We start from the raw sequence: 21,226 nt of genomic DNA on the forward strand, positions 1-21,226 counted from the left end.
ATCACCAGACTGTACAAACCTAACTGCATCCCAGTCCCTGGTATATCACCAGACTGTACAAACCTAAGTGCATCCCCAGTCCCTGGTATATCACCAGACTGTACAAACCTAACTACATCCCCAGTCCCTGGTATATCACCAGACTGCATACAAACCTAACTGCATCCCCAGTCCCTGGTATATCACCAGACTGTACAAACCTAACTGCATCCCCAGACCCTGGTATATCACCAGACTGTACAAACTTAACTACATCCCCAGTCCCTGGTATATCATCAGACTGCATACAAACCTAACTGCATCCCCAGTCCCTGGTATATCATCAGACTGCATACAAACCTAACTGCATCCCCAGTCCCTGGTATATCATCAGACTGCATACAAACCTAACTGCATCCCCAGTCCCTGGTATATCACCAGACTGTACAAACCTAACTGCATCCCCAGTCCCTGGTATATCATCAGACTGTACAAACCTAACTACATCCCCAGGCCATGGTATATCACCAGACTGCATACAAACCTAACTGCATCCCCAGTCCCTGGTATATCATCAGACTGCATACAAACCTAACTGCATCCCCAGTCCCTGGTATATCATCAGACTGCATACAAACCTAACTGCATCCCCAGTCCCTGGTATATCATCAGACTGTATACAAACCTAACTGCATCCCCAGTCCCTGGTATATCATCAGACTGTATACAAACCTAACTGCATCCCCAGTCCCTGGTATATCACCAGACTGCATACAAACCTAACTACATCCCCAGTCCCTGGTATATCATCAGACTGTACAAACCTAACTACATCCCCAGTCCCTGGTATATCACCAGACTGTACAAACCTAACTACATCCCCAGTCCCTGGTATATCATCAGACTGCATACAAACCTAACTGCATCCCCAGTCCCTGGTATATCATCAGACTGTATACAAACCTAACTGCATCCCCAGTCCCTGGTATATCATCAGACTGTACAAACCTAACTGCATCCCCAGTCCCTGGTATATCATCAGACTGTATACAAACCTAACTGCATCCCCAGTCCCTGGTATATCATCAGACTGTATACAAACCTAACTACATCCCCAGTCCCTGGTATATCACCAGACTGTACAAACCTAACTACATCCCCAGTCCCTGGTATATCACCAGACTGTACAAACCTAACTACATCCCCAGTCCCTGGTATATCACCAGACTGTACAAACCTAACTGCATCCCCAGTCCCTGGTATATCACCAGACTGCTGTGACCCTCCCACTCTGTCTGCTGAATTCTTTCTCTTTGCTCTTCCTTAATAGGATGTCGGTGGGCGGAGCCGGGAGGGTCGTCAGTGAAATGGGACACACCTGGGCTGGGGGGGGCGCTGGAAGATGGCGGCGAGTGTAGATGAGATTTCAGCTTGCTCCGAGTAACCTTAACTTTTATCCCTCTCAAACTTACTTAAATGTAACGGAACTTGGCTTATAGTAAACACAATAGAGAACAACACTTAGTTGACCGATAATTTGATTCATAACTTTGAGAAATGGAAGGAAAAAATGTGCGAAAGAGCAAAGGGAGGAGAAGGCAGTTGCTAGCTGAGCACTCATACGTTGGAGAAAAACCGCCACCTGACTCCTCAGGAGAAGAAATGGAGGATTCTGGACATTCGGTTGATTCTGAAAATGCAGTCAATAGTCCTGCACCCAAAAAGACACATAAAGAATTATCTTTGCGCGAATTACAGGTCAACATAATCGATGCTGTCTCTGCAAAGAGAAACGAAAGAGCCGATGGTCTGGAGAAAATGATACGCGAAAACACATCAAAAATAGTTGACCTCGAGACCTCTGCATTCTGACTGTACACCAGAGAAGACACACAGGAGAGAAACCTTATATATGTGGTCAATGTGGGAAGAGTTTTGGTCAATCTGGAGAACTGACTTTACACCAGAGAACACACACTGGAGAGAAACCTTTTAGCTGTGATCAATGTGGGAAGAGTTTTACTACATCTGATCATCTGACAGTACACCAGAGAATACACACAGGAGAGAAATCTTATAGCTGTGATCAATGTGGGAAGAGTTTCACTACATCAAGCATTCTGACTGTACACCAGAGAAGACACACAGGAGAGAAATCTTATAGCTGTGGTCAATGTGGGAAGAGTTTTGGTCAATCTGGACATCTGACAGTGCACCAGAGAACACACACAGGAGAGAAACCTTATAGCTGTGATCAATGTGGGAAGAGTTTTACTACATCTGATAATCTGACAGTACACCAGAGAATACACACAGTAGACAACCTTATAGCTGTGGTAAATGTTGGAAGAGTTTTGGTCAATCTGGACATCTGACAGTGCACCAGAGAACACACACAGTAGAGAAACCTTATAGCTGTGGTAAATGTGGAAAGAGTTTTGGTCAATCTGGAGATCTGACTCAACACAAGAGAACACACACAGGAGAGAAACCTTATAGCTGTGGTCAATGTGACAAGAGATACTCTGATAAAAGATCTCTGATCAAACATCAGAAAATACATGGAGTTGTTTCATGATATCAATGAAATAATGTCACAATGTAGAATGTTTAAACATTGTAGTAGGAGTATTTTAATGATGTCACAATGTAGAACCCTAAACGTTTGTCCCCTGTTCTATTGATTTCAACATGATATGGATATTAGCCTCAGGGGGAAAATCCAGGCTCTGAATTGGAAGAGTTACTATTTATGTGATTTAACAAAAAGTACTAACAAAAAAAGAGTTGTGTTACACTTACCACATTGGTGACCCACTGGAATCAAAATGCATCACTTCAAAATGTAGCCAGCTGTTTTCTACAAGTTGTCCTCTAACCAGGGATGTACACATTATTCCCAGATTCCGTGTGGTTTTTGAGCTGTTAGTTTTAACAGGATGTGCAACCTCATCTCCCTCCTCTCGGCACAATTGATTTTAGCATGATATTGATTAGTTATGACAAATAAGTGTTACTTATTTTAGCGACCCCTACATTTAAATGCATCACTCCAAAATGTAGCTGACTGTCTTCTGCAGGTTGTCCTCTAACCAGTGAGGTAAAATATATCTCCCATTTCCATGTGTTTATTTTAGTTGTGTTAGTTTCAACAGCACGTACAACCTGATTTCCCCCCTAATCGATATCAGTGATTTATTGCTACTTGTCAAAACAACAGCGTTTCTGGTGCTTGTGCAGTTATAAGCTGCTTGTTTCAAAAAATACAAGTAATATGATTATTGTGGCAGATGTTTGTGTATATTGCACATGTTATGTTTAGGTTTTCAATTTATCCCAAACTGTTTCTGCATATTGGTTATTGATTTAGACACGTTAAAACAGTTTTAACGTGTCTTAATCAATTGAGGATATCCCGCAGTGTGGTCTCCCTGAGATCCCAAGTTAGAGGGATCCCTCGTGCACCATTTACCCAGGTCATCAGGAGCGGTCACCTGTAGCTCAGTTGGTAGAGCATGGTGTTTGCAACGCCAGGGTTGTGGGTTCGATTCCCACGGGGGGCCAGCACAGAAAAAAAAAAAATGTATGAAATTAAATGTATGCATTCACTACTGTAAGTCGCTCTGGATAAGAGCGTCTGCTAAATGACTAAAATGTAAATGTAAATGTCAAGATTCACATCCCCAAATGTGGTGGTTAATTTCTTTAAAATCAATTGAGACAAACTTATCACACAAGTCAGAGTTATTCTTAAACTAAATCTTTATTCACTTAATAATGGAGCAGGGCAATACAACGTACACATACAAAATTAATCAAACGACTGCTCTACGATAATGATGGCTGGTCAACAACTCCCCCCCAGATGATTCGTTGAGAGCCACAATACAAAAGTACAAAGGTATTTTACAGCCAAGATACACCCCTTTCAACCTACATGACTGGGACCTAAAAAGACACCCATCATGAGACCCACTAAATCTGCCCAAGAAGAGGAAAACAAAAGAAAAACCCACATCAAACTTAAAAACAGGAAGCAAACCAAAAAGGTGGAGCAACTAAAGGTGTTGACTCTCCACATGTATCAAGATAACTGGAGCACTGGGCCAGACACTCTTAAATAGAACCTGGACCAGCTCAGGTGAAACACCTTCCCACTAACGAGATGGACAAGCCAGCACAGGTGTAACACATACTGACTAACGAGGTGACACCAATCAGTGCGTCCTACGTGCTAACGGAGCTGTACGTGCTAACGAGCTAGACGGGCTAACGAGCTAGATGCGCAAACGAGCTAGACGCGCAAACGAGCTAGACGTGCTAACGAGCTAAAGTCCAACCTCAAAACATAAATGGAAAAACCAAAGCCTGTAACACCTTCCCCCTTAAGACAACAAATATATCCTATATTTCTTTTGGACAAGTTTGCTCACCACCAACAGAAAACAACTTCCATTTCACATTATAATCAACTAAATGTATTCCCTTCTACAATATAAACATGGTGTCTACTGGCTGTCAACAATTAAAAACAAGAAAAAACATTTCTAAATAATATACAGGATCTTTTCTCCTTCATCTTTCGTTCTATACAATCCTTCCTTAGCTTCTAGAACTCTCGTCCTCTTGGAACGAGCCCAAACAAAACTCATCTCCAATAGGACACAGACATGTCTGATTTCAAGAGGAAACTCCTGCAATATCTGTACTAACTTTCCACCTCACTGCAGAGCTTCTCTCTCTTTTCAGGGTTCACTAGATAGGCATGTTGTTGGATCGGGGCCCAGTCCCCAATGTCATGCTCCAGTACATTTGGGTTGGCACATCTGGGAATGAACCCTGATATTCTAAAAGCAGGGCAACAATGTCAATATAATTGTACCAAAAAAATTGTCAGTTGGTTGAATAATCATGATTACTAAATGTTACATGAAATGAAAATATGAAATAGCCCCAATGTCAAAACACAGTTTTAACGTGTCCAAATCAATAACCAATATGCAGAAACAGTTTGGGATGAATTGAAAACCTAAACATAAAATGTGCTACATACACAAACATCAGCCATAATAATCATATTACTTGTATTTTTTTTTAAACAAGCACCTTGTTTTGACAAGTAGCAATAAATCACTGATAATCAATTAGGGGGGAAATCAGGTTGTACGTGATGTTGAAACTAACAACTAAACAAAACACATGGAAATGGGAGATATCTTTTACCTCACTGGTTAGAGGACAACCTGCAGAAGACAGTCAGCTACATTTTGGAGTGATGCATTTAAATTTAGGGGTCGCTAAACAAAGGAACACAACACTTATTTGTCATAACTCATCGATATCATGCTAAAATCATTTGTGTGACAGAAGGGAGATGAGGTTGCACGTCCTGTTAAAACTAACAGCTCAAAAACCACACGGAATCTGGGAGTAATGTGTACATCACTGGTGAGAGGACAATTTGTAGAAAACAGCTAGCTACATTTTGAAGTGGTGCATTTTGATTCCAGTGGGTCACCAACGTGGTAAGTGTAACAACTTTTTTGTTAGTAACTTTTTGTTAAATCACATATATAGTACTCTTTCAATTCAGAGCCTGGATTTTCCCCCTGAGGATAATATCCATATCATGTTGAAATCAATAGAACAGGGGACAAACGTTTAGGGTTCTACATTGGGACATCATTAAAATACTCCTACTACAATGTTCAAAAATTCTACATTGTGACATTAGTTCATTGATATCATGAAACAACTCCTTCATGTAAGTAGTTTCTGACATTTGATCAGAGATCTTTTATCAGATTATCTCTGGTCACAGCTATGAGGTTTCTCTCCTATGTGTGTTCTCTGGTGTTTAGTCAGACCCCCAGACTCAGTAAAACTCTTCCCACACTGATCACAGCTATATGGTTTCTCTCCTGTGTGTGTTCTCTGGTGCACTGTCAGATGGCCAGATTGAACAAAACTCTTCCCACATTGACCACAGCTATAAGGTTTCTCTCCTGTGTGTGTTCTCTGGTGTAGCGTCAGAGTGCTAGATGCAGCAAAACTCTTTCCACATTGATCACAGCTATAAGGTTTATCTCCTGTGTGTGTTCTCTGGTGTAATGTCAGATGGCCAGATTGAACAAAACTCTTCCCACATTGATCACAGCCATAAGGTTTCTCTCCTGTGTGTGTTCTCTGGTGTAGATTCAGATTGGTAGATGCAGCAAAACTCTTCCCACATTGATCACAGCTATAGGGTTTCTCTCCTGTGTGTATTCTCTGGTGCACAGTCAGTTCTCCAGATCGACCAAAACTCTTCCCACATTGATCACAGCTATAAGATTTCTCTCCTGTGTGTGTTATCTTGTGTTGAGTCAGAATGTTAGATGTAATAAAACTCTTCCCACATTCATCACAGCTATAAGGTTTCTCTCCTGTGTGTGTTCTCTGGTGTTTAGTCAGACCCCCAGACTCAGTAAAACTCTTCTCACACTGATCACAGCTATACGGTTTCTCTCCTGTGTGTGTTATCTTGTGTGATGTCAGATTGCCAGATTGAACAAAACTCTTCCCACATTGATCACAGCTAAAAGATTTCTCTCCTGTGTGTGTTCTCTGATGAATTTTAATGCCTGATGAGGTGAATCTCTTCCCACAGTCAGAGCAGCAGTGAGTTCTCTTCCCTGTGGGTCTCTGCTGGTGTTTCTTGAGGAGTTCTGATCTGGAGAGACTCTTCTCTGCCTCTTCAGCATCAAGAGGTTGTTGAGGGTCCCCAGAGGATCCAAGATAGTCCCGTCTCTCTCCTGTGTGAACGGCAAAGTCAGACAGATGGTTAAAGGCCCACAACAGCAGAAATCCATTGTTTATTTGAGGTAAAAGGTGATGCCCAGATCATACCCATGAAGTTGTACAACAATTGACGTCTGTTCAATTATTTGACAATTAAGACAGTCAACTTAGCAACAATCATATTTTGTCTTGTTTTCACATTAGTAGTAACTAGAAATAAGTTATTCATGTTGTTGAAACTCTAAGCAGTGTACCAGATGACTTTTGGTCTCCAATATAGGCCCCTTTCTGTGTTTGCTAAAATTGCAGCACGAGGGCGATGCACACACAATCTGGTTGTAGAAACTCCTCCCTGCTAATGAGGAAACCACTAGTTATGGATGTAGTATATCTAGTAATGAGGAAACCACTAGTTATGGATGTAGTATATCTGGTAATGAGGAAACCACTAGTTATGGATGTAGTATATCTGGTAAGGAGGAAACCACTAGTTGTGGATGTAGTATATCTGGTAATGAGGAAACCACTAGTTATGGATGTAGTATATCTGGTAAGGAGGAAACCACTAGTTATGGATGTAGTATATCTGCTAATGAGGAAACCACTAGTTATGGATGTAGTATATCTGCCTGGAGCAAAAATGGTGAGCTAAGATTTTAGTTTTTCACAATGTATTCTGAATATTACAGCGCAAGATCAGGAGTGCTACTCAAGGAAACTCACATTAAGCTCTGTGTCTATTCACTACTTCACCACCATGGGGGAAAACTCAGGGGAGTTCTCATAGGCTGACAGCAAAAATAGCCTCCATTTCCAGGTTGCTTATGAGTGCATTTCACATTACTTTTGGATTATAACTGTAAGGCTCGTTTGAATCTCCTGCTTAATATGTTTGTGTTATTGTCGCAAATCAACTAATTTATACTTAAAAAACACTTCAACCAGTAAAATGCTCTTTGGCTAGCTTTAACATCAGCCTGACAATGAGGGTTTGTACATTTGCATCTAGACGTTCCGCTAGCGGAACGCCTCACTAATATCCAACGGTAGAGCGTGGCGCGGAATACAAAAACCTTAAAAATGCTATAACTTCAATTTCTCAAACATATGACTATTTTACACCATTTGAAAGATAAGACTAAGTATCTCTGTGTCCAAACAGACTAACGAGACCCCGCTGTAAATCAAGCAGACAATAACACACTATAAACATCAATTTGTTAGGGATGTTGGATCCAACATGGAGCACGGCATAACTGTCTTTACCAGAGTAATGAATGAAGAAGCACTTTGGTTGTTGTTGCATGTCGTGATGTTTGTCATGTGACTGTCATTCAGAAAATGATTTCCTGGATCAGCTGATGATAGTTGAACATGTGACTGGAACTAAACAGCTACAGTATTAAGAATTATGTGTTATTATTGAAGAACCACGTTAATGACAGTATCCATTTGGGTGTTGTCAATAAAGTTAAGATGACTCTTGGTTAGAACCATTGGATTTAGCAAACTCTGAAATGATTTAGGATTTCTGTGCCCATGAAAACTGTTTTCCCAGCGTAATATAAGGAGACACTAAATGTTACGTAATTAGAGAGCATTTCAGAGATCTGAATACAAAAAACTGTCTGACAGCAAGATCCAGTATTTAAGTTGAAGTTCATCATATGACAAGCTTAATGTTATGACTATAACTACTGTTCCCTGAAGGAGGGAAACTAGGTACAACATACAATTAAATCCTCATGTTATGACTATAACTACTGTTCCCTGAAGGAGGAAAACTAGGTACAACATACAATTAAATCCTCATGTTATGACTATAACTACTGTTCCCTGAAGGAGGAAAACTAGGTACAACATACTATTAAATCCGTGCCTCTCTGGAAGCCCCGCCTTCCACAGGTGATGAGCGTGAGGCTCGGATTTATTCCTTAAATTTAATACCGCTCTTCACCGACCCAGGAAAGGGCAGCGCCAAACACGTGTTGCACCTCGTTTCCCTCCTTCATGGAAGAGTAATTATAATCAAAGTTACACTCCCTTTCAGTCGGTCAACTTCGGTACAACATACTATGGGAAAATACAATCATTCCCCATGCCGACCCAATCGGATACTAAATGAAACGACCCCTGGCAGACCACCCAGACCTTACCCCGCAGTTTTGTCAATTTATTCATTGTCTTTTGTTTGAAACTCCTGTCAATGTTGAGTAAGGACGGGCACCTGATTACACATATAGAAGTAGGATTAATCTACCTGTACACAAATGTAGGCCTATAAATGTGCCCATTTGGGGATGTCTGATAGTATTTCAACCTGGTCGAGAATAATTTTTATTTTATTAACCTCTTACATCTAGACGTTCCGCTAGCGGAACACCTGCTCCAATATCCAATGATAGGCGTGGCGCGAATGACAAATTCCTCAAAAATACAAAAACTTCAATTTTTCAAACATATGACTATTTCACAGCATTTTAAAGATAAGACTCTCCTTTATCTAACCACACTGTCCGATTTCAAAAAGGCTTTACAGCGAAAGCAAAACATTAGATTATGTCAGCAGAGTACCAAGCCAGAAATAATCAGACACCCATTTTTCAAGCTAGCATATAATGTTACAAAAACCCAGAAGACAGCTAAATGCAGCACTAACCTTTGATGATCGTCATCAGATGACACACCTAGGACATTATGTTATACAATACATGGATGTTTTGTTCAATTAAGTTCATATTTATATCAAAAAACAGCTTTTTACATTAGCATGTGACGTTCAGAACTAGCATACCCCCCGCAAACTTCCGGGGAATTTGCTAACAATTTACTAAATTACTCACGATAAATGTTCACAAAAAGCATAACAATTATTTTAAGAATTATAGATACATAACTCCTCTATTCACTCGATATGTCCGATTTTAAAATAGCTTTTTGGTGAAAGCACATTTTGCAATATTCTAAGTACATAGCCCAGGCATCACGGGCTAGCTATTTAGACACCCGGCAAGTTTAGCACTCACCAATATCAGATTTACTATTATAAAAGTTTGTTTACCTTTTGTTGTCTTCGTCAGAATGCACTCCCAGGACTGCTACTTCAATAACAAATGTTGGTTTGGTCCAAAATAATCCATCGTTATATCCGAATAGCGGCGTTTTGTTCGTGCGTCCCAGACACTATCCGAATGGTAAAGAAGGGTCGCACGCATGGCGCAATTCGTGACAAAAAAAATCTAAATATTCCATTACCGTACTTCGAAGCATGTCAACCGCTGTTTAAAATCCATTTTTATGCCATTTTTCTCGTAAAAAAGCGATAATATTCCGACCGGGAATGTCCATTTAGCTAAACAGAGGAATGAAAACAAACCTTTCGGTCGACGCGGGCACGAGCCTGAGTCTCACAGTACTGTAACCAGCCACTACCCAAACGCGCTACTTTGTTTCAGCCAGAGCCTGCAAAGCCACGATTCCGCTTTTTGCCGCCTTCTGAGAACCTATGGCAGCCGTAGGAAGTGTCACGGGACAGCTAAGATCCTCACTCTTCAATAAACAGAGACAAGAAGAACGACACCTTGTCAGACAGGCCAGTTCCTGCATGAAATCTTCTCAGGTTTTTGCCTGCCATATGAGTTCTGTTATACTCACAGACACCATTCAAACAGTTTTAGAAACTTTAGGGTGTTTTCTATCCAAAGCCAATAATTATATGCATATTCTAGTTACTGGGCAGGATTAGTAACCAGATTAAATCGGGTACGTTTTTTATCCAGCCGTGAAAATACTGCCCCCTAGCCATAACAGGTTAATACACGTGGGTGGTGTTTATATATGGAAAAATACACATTCGTAATTTTCAACCAATCGATTGGTAGAAACAAAATTAGACTCTTGGTTGGCCAAGATTTATTTTAGTTGGGGACAGCACTAGAAGATGATTTTGGGGCTCCCGAGTGGTGCATTTCAGTGCTTGAGGCGTCACTACAGACCCTGGTTCGAATCCTGGCTGTATCCCAACCGGCCGTGATTGGGAGTCCCATAGGGAGACGCACAATTGGCCAAGCGTCGTCCGTCATTGTAAAAAATAATTTGTTCTTAACTGACTTGTCTAGTTAAATAAAGGTTACATTTGAAAAATATAATAAAACATAGAGCATTCAGAAAGTTCAGACCCCTTCCCCTTTTCCACATTTTGTTAAATTACAGCTTTATTCAAATGTTTAATGCCCATCCAAGAGACTGTCGACCAATCATGTTCACATTGTCATGCTGTGACACGCAGTTCCTAAAATACATGTTATAAACTAAGCTAATTGTCCCAAAATCCCTTTTAAAAAGTCAGGGTACGAGTGAGAAACCGTCAAGGCACCAACTTTGAGAAGGTTCTAAAACAAAGGTTTCAAACCAATTCATGAATGTTATTGAAACATATAAATGTTATTGAATCTAGGTATGTTTCACCCTTAATGTAATTGAATCTATGTATACAGTTGAAGTCGGAAGTTTACATACACATTAGCCAAATACATTTAAACTCAGTTTCTCACAATTCCTAACATTTAATCCGAGTGGAAATTCTTCCCTGTCTTAGGTCAAGTAGGATCACCACTTTATTTTAAGAATGTGAAATGTCAGAATAATAGTAGAGAGAATGATTTATTTTAGCTTTTATTTCGTTCATCACATTCCCAGTGGGTCAGAAGTTTACATACACTCAATTAGCATTTGGTTGTATTGCCTTTAAATTGTTTAACTTGGGTCAAACGTTTTGGGTAGCCTCCCACAAGCATCCCACAATAAGTTGGGTGAATTTTGGCCCATTCCTCCTGACAGAGTTGGTGTAACTGAGTCAGGTTTGTAGGTCTCTTTGCTCGTACACGCTTTTTCAGATCTGCCCACAAATGTTCTATAGGATTGAGGTCAGGGCTTTGTGATGGCCATTCCAATACATTGTTGTCCTTCAGCCATTTTGCCACAACTTTGGAAGTATGCTTGGGGTCATTGTCCATATGGAAGACTCACTTGCAACCAAGCTTTAACTTCCTGACGGATGTCTTGAGATATTGCTTCAATATATCGACATACTTTTCCTTCCTCATGATGCCATCTATTTTGTGAACTGCACTAGTCCCTATTGCAGCAAAGCATCCCCACAATATGATGCTGCCACCCCTGTGCTTCACAGTTGGGATGGTGTTCTTCGGCTTGCAAGCCTCCCCCTTTTCCCTCCAAACATAACGATGGTCATTATGGCCAAACAGTTCTATTTTTGTATAATCAGACCAGATGACATTTTTTCAAAATGTACGATCTTTGTCCCCATGTGCAGTTGCAAACCGTAGTCTGGCTTTTTTTTATGGCAGTTTTGGAGCAGTGGCTTCTTCCTTGGTGAGCGGCCTTTCAGATATAGGACTTGTTTTACTTTGGATATAGATACTTTTGTACCTGTTTCCTCCAGCATCTTCACAAGGTCCTTTGCTGTTGTTCTGGGATTGATTTGCTCTTTTCGCACCAAAGAACGTTAATCTCTAGGAGACAGAACGCGTCTCCTTCCTGAGCGGTATGACAGCCGTGTGGTCCCATGGTGTTTATACTTGCGTACTATTGTTTGTACAGATGAACGTGGTACCTTCAGGCGTTTGGAAATTGCTCCCAAGGATGAACCAGACTGAGGTCTTGGCTGATTTCTTTTGATATTCCCATGATGTCAAGCAAAGAGGCACCGAGTTTGAAGGTATGCCTTGAAACACATCCACAGGTACACCTCCAATTGACTCAAATGATGTCAATTAGCCTATCAGAAGCTTCTAAAGCCATGGCATAATTCTCTGGAATTCTCCAAGCTGTTTAAAGGCACAGTCAACTTAGTGTATGTAAACTTCAAACCCACTGGAATTGTGATACAGTGAATTATAAGTGAAATAATCTGTCTGTAAACAACTGTTGAAAAAATTACTTGTGTCATGCACAAAGTAGATGTCCTAACCGACTTGCCAAAATTACAGTTAGTTAACAAGAAATGTGTGGAGTGGTTGAAAAACGAGTTTTAATGACACCAACATAAGTGTATGTAAACTTCCAATTTGACAACAATTTGACCCCCACAGCAAATCTTAACTGCCAATTATAGAATATACTATATAGCCTTGAAATCAGGTTAAAACTATAATTTTGACCTCATGGGTGGCCAGTCCTTGTATTTATAGTGTAGTCAATTCAGGGGGTAGCCCTGAGCTGGACTCAAACCTGGGTCCAGCAACTGTCAAGCCAACATCTTATAACTGTTACGCCAAGATGTCTGAACTTCTTGAAGAGGTCGCTAGGTTTTGGATTAAGGTTGATACAATAGCTTCCTCTATGAATTTGAGAGTGGTTACACTTCTCCAGCCCCCATCCCTCAGCTGTTTACCAAACCAAGTCTCTGGGCAGCCATTTTGTTTCTGTTTAAAACCTAGGTTGCCCCTTTAAACAAGCCACACAACAATCAATCAACCAATATGCAGTTGAAACAATAACAAAGTTGTAATTCCATCACTGTCTTGGTAATAAGATGATGATGGAGCTGGAGAAATGTAACTAATTTCAAATTCATAGACAGACCTATGGATGCAAGGACTGATCATCCATGATATCAACATTATAGTTTTAATCATGTTGAGGCTATACAGTGTTGATTTACATTGTTTCTAGACATTGGAGTAAAAAAAGCTTATTTGGGGTTCTGATGGGGTACAACAGTTGAACTAAGCTCATGAGACATGTGTTATATTCTTCAAGAATCAATGGCTATAAATAAATAATTATAAAGTCTAAATATGGATGTAGCTATTGCATATTTCCCCTTTAACACCACACATCAGTTCAACAACTGCAGAGTTTGTGCCTCTGTTTTTAAGACAGTACTTACTAGTGTTAATCAGGGAACGGTTTCTCAAAACCATCTTATTGCTAAGTTCACCGTTAGAACCATTGGACGCCTTAAGATGCGTTTGGGAAACCGGGCCCAGATATCCAGTTTCCTCCTCTTCTTCTTCCTCCTCCTTTTTCGATGTGACAGTGATCTCCTCCTCCTCCTCTTTCACTCCAAAAACAGCATCCTCCTCTTTCTCATCCTCCTCTTCTTTTACTGTAACATCCTCCTCCTCTTTCACTCTGAACGAGTCTTCCTCTTCTTTCACTGAAACGTCTTTCTCTTCTTCTTTCACTGTAACAGCTTCACCCTCTACTTGTTTTTGTATTGTAACATCTTTCTCCTCCTCCTCCTCTTTCACAAGAGTTTCTTTCTCCGTCCAGCAGACCTCCTCTTCTTTAGCAGGAGGAGAGTAACTTAGTGAACTCATGGTCGGAGATGTTAGTTAGTTAGCATTAGCAACTAGCCTTGTTCTAAGCTAACTTAGCAAACCAGCTAGCTGACAAACAACGTAAATATATAATTAAATGGTCCAACAAGTACATACGACAGAAGTGTGTTTAATACACAGCGACTAATATACACCAAACCAGTGTAAAGAGCGTGAATGTTGTAGCTATGTTTGTTAGAAAGCTACCGAGGTGTCTGACTAGCTGTTGTTGTTGAAGGAGCGTCCCGTCCACTAGATTAGACGTCACACTGGCAGCATCGCCTGAACCTAAAAGACGCACATCGCCATCTGCTGACTGTACTGGGCAACGCAGTTGAGGAACCAAACGTTTATTTTTCATTTATTTCATAAAAGTTTAATATTATATTAAGTCGTTCAAAGAGCAGCATGTGTTGATTGATTCGTTTTTAATGAGTGAGAATTTAATACAAACTTTACACCCACTACATATTTGCATTGAACCATACTTCTGACATGGATCATTTTGACCCCAGAGGCATATCTTTTATCATAGCAAAAATGTAGTTTATTCAATTCTTCATGACTTTGTCAATCAACTTGTTCTTAATAAATCTAAATCATGGTTTAGTGTTTCTGTATCAATATGGACTTTTAACAAATTCAAATCCTTTGGAGTCATTTCGACCCCAGACAAAAGCACCTTTGATAAATAGGACGTTTATTTCAAATCAAAATCACATTTTATTGGTCACATACACATGTTTAGCAGATGTTATTGCGGGTGTAGTGAAATGCTTGTGTTTCTAGCTCCGACAGTGCAGTAATATCTAACAAGTAATATCTAACAATTTCACAACATATACCCAATACACACACATCTAAGTATTTGAATCTAGGTTTCTCTGTAGACATGATCCATCCCACCAGAGGGTAGAGGGGCTCCTGTATCAGTGGTTTTGACCAGATAGACACCTGCAGATACACAGTATAGTGCCTCCCATGTACTCTCCTAAGATTGGACTTTTCTATACCACGTATCACATGACTGTGTACAAAACTGCCAATGGTAGAAAACTCTGCCAGCGGTTTACAATGCATTCGTTAAGTATTCAGACCCCTTCACTTTGGAGGAGAGAGCAGCTGTAACACAGTACCTGGTCTAGTTCATGACATTGAGGAGGAGAGAGCAGCTGTAACACAGTACCTGGTCTAGTTCATGACATTGAGGAGGAGAGCAGCTGTAACACAGTACCTGGTCTAGTTCATGACATTGAGGAGGAGAGAGCAGCTGTAACAGTACCTGGTCTAGTTCATGACATTGAGGAGGAGAGCAGCTGTAACACAGTACCTGGTCTAGTTCATGACATTGAGGAGGAGAGAGCAGCTGTAACAGTACCTGGTCTAGTTCATGGCATTGAGGAGGAGAGAGCAGCTGTAACACAGTACCTGGTCTAGTTCATGACATTGAGGAGGAGAGAGCAGCTGTAACACAGTACCTGGTCTAGTTCATGACATTGAGGAGGAGAGACCAGCTGTAACACAGTACCTGGTCTAGTTCATGACATTGAGGAGGAGAGACCAGCTGTAACAGTACCTGGTCTAGTTCATGACATTGAGGAGGAGAGCAGCTGTAACACAGTACCTGGTCTAGTTCATGACATTGAGGAGGAGAGAGCAGCTGTAACAGTACCTGGTCTAGTTCATGGCATTGAGGAGGAGAGAGCAGCTGTAACACAGTACCTGGTCTAGTTCATGGCATTGAGGAGGAGAGAGCAGCTGTAACACAGTACATGGTCTAGTTCATGACATTGAGGAGGAGAGAGCAGCTGTAACAGTACCTGGTCTAGTTCATGGCATTGAGGAGGAGAGAGCAGCTGTAACACAGTACCTGGTCTAGTTCATGACATTGAGGAGGAGAGAGCAGCTGTAACACAGTACCTGGTCTAGTTCATGACATTGAGGAGGAGAGAGCAGCTGTAACAGTACCTGGTCTAGTTCATGACATTGAGGAGGAGAGAGCAGCTGTAACACAGTACCTGGTCTAGTTCATGACATTGAGGAGGAGAGAGCAGCTGTAACAGTACCTGGTCTAGTTCATGGCATTGAGGAGGAGAGAGCAGCTGTAACACAGTACCTGGTCTAGTTCATGGCATTGGGAAAGGGACAAGGGGGATACTAAGAGGGACCAAGAGTCTGTTGATTGGTCAGTCATTGGGTTCATTTGTTTCGCAATATGTTCAAATCAAATCAAGCTTTATTTATACAGCACATGTCAGACATGGATGCAACACAATGGCTTCACAGGAAAAAAATATGAAAATAATCAGAAATATTTAGTACACAAATATGAGGATAAAAAACAATAATAACAACTGAAAGACTAATGAGCATTGTAAGGAAATGCCATTGATTAAAATATCAACAATATGATGCAATATCCAACCCAAAATATAACTTGTTTTTTAGGAGGGGCTCTGAAAGACACTATGGGGGTGTCCACTGGAAGTTGACTAGTAAAAGCAACTGGGACCTAAAAGACACCCACCATGAGACCCACTAAATCTGCCCAAGAAGAGGAAAACAAAAGAAAATCCCACACCAAACTTAAAGACAGGAAGTAAACCAAAAAGGTGGAGCAACTAAAGGTGTTGACTCTCCACATGTATCAAGACAACTGGAGCACTGGGCCAGACACTCTTAAATAGAACCTGGACCAGCTCAGGTGAAACACCTTCCCACTAACGAGATGGACAAGCCAGCACAGGTGTAACACATACTGACTAACGAGGTGACACCAATCAGTGCGTCCTACGTGCTAACGAGCTAGACGTGCTGACGGAGCTAGACGTGCTGACGGAGCTAGACGTGCTGACGGAGCTAGACGTGCTGACGGAGCTAGACGTGCTGACGGAGCTAGACTTGCTAGACGGGCTAAAAGGGCTATACATGCTAACGAGCTAGACGTGCTAACGAGCTAGACGGGCTAACGAGCTAGACGGGCTAACGAGCTAGACGGGCTAACGAGCTAAACGTGCTAACGGGCTATACGTGCTAACGAGCGAGAAGTGTCAACAATTAAAAACAAGAAAAACACATTTCTAAATAATACTATACAATCTAATTTAAAGAAAATCCTTTTTCTTACTATAGAATCCTAAAACTCACTAGCTTCTAGAATTCTCATCTTTCTAAATACCACTAGCTTCTAGAACTCTCATCCCCTTGGAACCCAAACAAAACTCATCTCCAATACGGAAAATCGTGCAGTCAAAATAAATTGTAATGCACTGACAAAACACAAATCTTTTTGACTGCCCACCCTTGAGACAATCAGAAACCAAGTTGTCCTTACCACGGACATGTCTGATTTCAAGAGGAAACTCCTGCAATATCCATAGTAACTTTCCACCTCACTGCGGAGCTTCTCTCTCTTTTCAGGGTTCACTAGATAGGCATGTTGTTGGAACGGGGCCCAGTCCCCAATGTCATGCTCTAGTACATTTGGGTTGGCACATCTGAGAATGAACCCTGATATTCTAAAAGCAGGGCAGCAATGTCAATATAAATTGTACCAAAAATTGTCAGTTGGTTTCATAAATAATTATGATTACTAAATCTTACATGAATATTAAACATGAAATATAAAAACCAAATGTACACTCCTTTGTTAAGAACCATCCCAAAATATAGACATGATGAGCCATCAATGAACTCGGGTAAAATGTGTGAGTAACTATGACTCTCTTAAGTAGGGAAGGGATTTTTTTCAAACATCCAAAAATACCTCAGGCAAGCTCCCATGACTTGGGACCATACTATGGTGGTCTGAGAGTGGGTATGAAGGTCTGTATACTCTCTAAAGTAATTTAACCTCTTAGGGCTAGGGGGCAGTATTGACACGGCTGGATAAAAAACGTACCCGAATTAATCTGGTTACTACTCCTGCCCAGTAACTAGAATATGCATATACTTATTACATATGGATAGAAAACACCCTAAAGTTTCTAAAACTGTTTGAATGGTGTCTGTGAGTATAACAGAACTCATATGGCAGGCAAAAACCTGAGAAGATTTCATGCTGGAAGTGGCCTGTCTGACAAGGTGTCGTTCATCTTGCCTCTGTTTATTGAAGACTGAGGATCTCTGCTATAACGTGACACTTCCTACGGCTCCCATAGGCTCTCAGAAGGCGGCAAAAATCTGAAACGTGGCTTTATATATATAACATATGACTATTTCACAGCATTTTAAAGACAAGACTCTCCTTTATCTAACCACACTGTCCGATTTCAAAAAGGCTTTACAGCGAAAGCAAAACATTAGATTATGTCAGCAGAGTACCAAGCCAGAAATAATCAGACACCCATTTTTCAAGCTAGCATATAATGTCACAAAAACCCAGAAGACAGCTAAATGCAGCACTAACCTTTGATGATCTTCATCAGATGACACACCTAGGACATTATGTTATACAATACATGCATGTTTTGTTCAATCAAGTTCATATTTATATAAAAAAACAGCTTTTTACATTAGCATGTGACGTTCAGAACTAGCATACCCCCCGCAAACTTCCGGGGAATTTGCTAACAATTTACTAAATTACTCACAATAAACGTTCACAAAAAGCATAACAATTATTTAAAGAATTATAGATACAGAACTCCTCTATGCACTCGATATGTCCGATTTTAAAATAGCTTTTTGGTGAAAGCACATTTTGCAATATTCTAAGTACATAGCCCAGGCATCACGGGCTAGCTATTTAGACACCCGGCAAGTTTAGCACTCACCAATATCAGATTTACTATTATAAAAGTTTGATTACCTTTTGTTGTCTTCGTCAGAATGCACTCCCAGGACTGCTACTTCAATAACAAATGTTGGTTTGGTCCAAAATAATCCATCGTTATATCCGAATAGCGGCATTTTGTTCGTGCGTCCCAGACACTATCCGAATGGTAAAGAAGGGTCGTGCGCATGGCGCAATTCGTGACAAAAAAAATCTAAATATTCCATTACCGGACTTCGAAGCATGTCAACCGCTGTTTAAAATCCATTTTTATGCCATTTTTCTCGTAAAAAAGAGATAATATTCCGACCGGGAATGTCTATTTAGCTAAACAGAGGAAAGAAAACAAAGCTTTCGGTCGACGCGGGCACGAGCCTGAGTCTCACAGTACTGTAACCAGCCACTACCCAAACGCGCTACTTATTTTCAGCCAGAGCCTGCAAAGCCACGATTCAGCTTTTTGCCGCCTTCTGAGAACCTATGGCAGCCGTAGGAAGTGTCACGGGACAGCTAAGATCCTCACTCTTCAATAAACAGAGACAAGAAGAACGACACCTTGTCAGACAGGCCACTTCCTGCATGAAATCTTCTCAGGTTTTTGCCTGCCATGTGAGTTCTGTTATACTCACAGACACCATTCAAACAGTTTTAGAAACTTTAGGGTGTTTTCTATCCAAAGACAATAATTATATGCATATTCTAGTTACTGGACAGGAGTAGTAACCAGATTAAATCGGGTACGTTTTTTATCCAGCCGTGAAAATACTGCCCCCTAGCCATAACAGGTTAATTCTACCAGAAAGACAGCCATCCTAGAAGCACCTAAACCACTCAATAAGAAACAAATTATGAGTTTTCTTGGAATGATTAACTATTGCCGTGCGTGGATACCCCATTTTGCATTACATACAGGGAAGCTTAGTGAGTTGATTAATGGTAAAGCTATGGCAGCAAAAGATAAGATCAAGTGGACAGATGAGGCTGAAAATCAGTTTGTAAACATTAAAAAGTTATCAACATCTAGCTCAGTACTGGCGTTTCCCAGATATGATCGCCCCTTTACCCAGACAGTAGACTGTAGGGAGGGGTTCATGACATCAGTACTGACCCAGAGACACAGGGGAAAAAAATAGGCCTATTGCTTACTATTCCTCCCGATTAGATGAAGTAGCCCAAGCCATGCCACTATGTTTGCAGTCTGTGGTGGCAGCAGCTCAGGCAGTTGAGGACTCGGCATCTGTTGTGCTCTATCATGATTTGACTTTAAAAGTTCCTCATGCCGTATCCATACTGTTGTTAGAGCATAAGATGGCTTACATGTCACCAGCTAGACATTTGTCTCGTATGATAATTCTTTTGAACATGCCTAATTTGACAATAGGATGTTGTACTACTCTGAACCCCTCAACATTAGTTCCTATTAAAACAGATGGCAGCCCACATGATTGTGTAACAGAAACTGAGAAAGTTGTCCTACCAAGACCCGATTTAACTTATCTAGCTTTACCTGATGGGGAACTGACTATGTTTGTAGATGGATCATCAAGAAAGAACCATGATGGCACTAATGCGACAGGATATGCTATAGTTACAGACACAGAGGTCTTGGAAGCAGAGCCGTTACCGAGAAACTATTCAGCACAATAGGCAGAAATAGTAGCACTTACCCGTGCGTGTCAGTTAGGGACAGGAAAACGTATTACTATTTACAAAGACAGTGCCTATGCATTTAACACAGTACACATATTTGCAGCCCAATGGAGAAACAGGGGAATGGTAACCACTTCTTGGAAACCTATTACACATGCTCAGTTGATTTTGAATCTATTAGATGCTGTATTTTGCCAGAAAAGTTAGCTATTTGTATATGTGAGGCCCACATTAGAGGGACAGATAGTGTCAGTAACAACAACAGAAAAGCAGATGCGGAAACGAAAAAGGCCGGTCTTAAACCGCAGCCGTCCACACAGCAGTTCTTAAAAGAGGAAGTAAACATAGACAAAGCTATATTAAAATTGTCAGTCTAGAGCACCAGTGAAAGGGATTTCGAAATGGGAGAAGTTAGGAGCAATTTATATAAGGACGGTATTTGGTATCATGATAAGTTACCAATACTACCTAAGTCATTGTTTAGATATGCGGCAAGATTGACACATGGGCAGAGCCATGTGTCAACAGGGGATAGTAGAGCAGGTGGTAGAGCAGGTTAGAAAACACTTTGTGGCCTATTGGATAACGAACTACTTAAAAAAATAAAAAAATATAATAGACAAGTATATTAAATGGGAAGAACCGTTCCCAACTTACTGGGAGAATACGATTAGGGTAGTTGGTTTACTAGGATCTA

General features: G+C 40.8%; 1 protein-coding gene and 1 pseudogene across 1 annotated transcript; one reads left to right on the forward strand and one right to left on the reverse strand.

Moving 5' to 3' along the window:
• Positions 1-1,381: 1,381 nt before the first annotated feature.
• Positions 1,382-21,226, forward strand: part of LOC145866982 (uncharacterized) — a 29,672-nt pseudogene continuing 9,827 nt past the window's right edge.
• Positions 5,188-8,771, reverse strand: LOC145866960 (uncharacterized). Its single transcript, XM_082971017.1, has 2 exons — positions 8,717-8,771; positions 5,188-6,713 (listed from the first exon to the last, which is right to left on the reverse strand). The coding sequence occupies exons 1-2, from the start codon at positions 8,769-8,771 to the stop codon at positions 5,785-5,787; spliced, it is 984 nt and encodes a 327-aa protein (XP_082827143.1). The 3' UTR covers positions 5,188-5,784.

The sequence above is a fragment of the Salmo salar genome, unplaced genomic scaffold (genome assembly GCF_965601325.2).
Source record: "Salmo salar unplaced genomic scaffold, fSalSal1 ptg000152l, whole genome shotgun sequence".
Classification (NCBI taxonomy): Eukaryota; Metazoa; Chordata; class Actinopteri; order Salmoniformes; family Salmonidae; genus Salmo; species Salmo salar.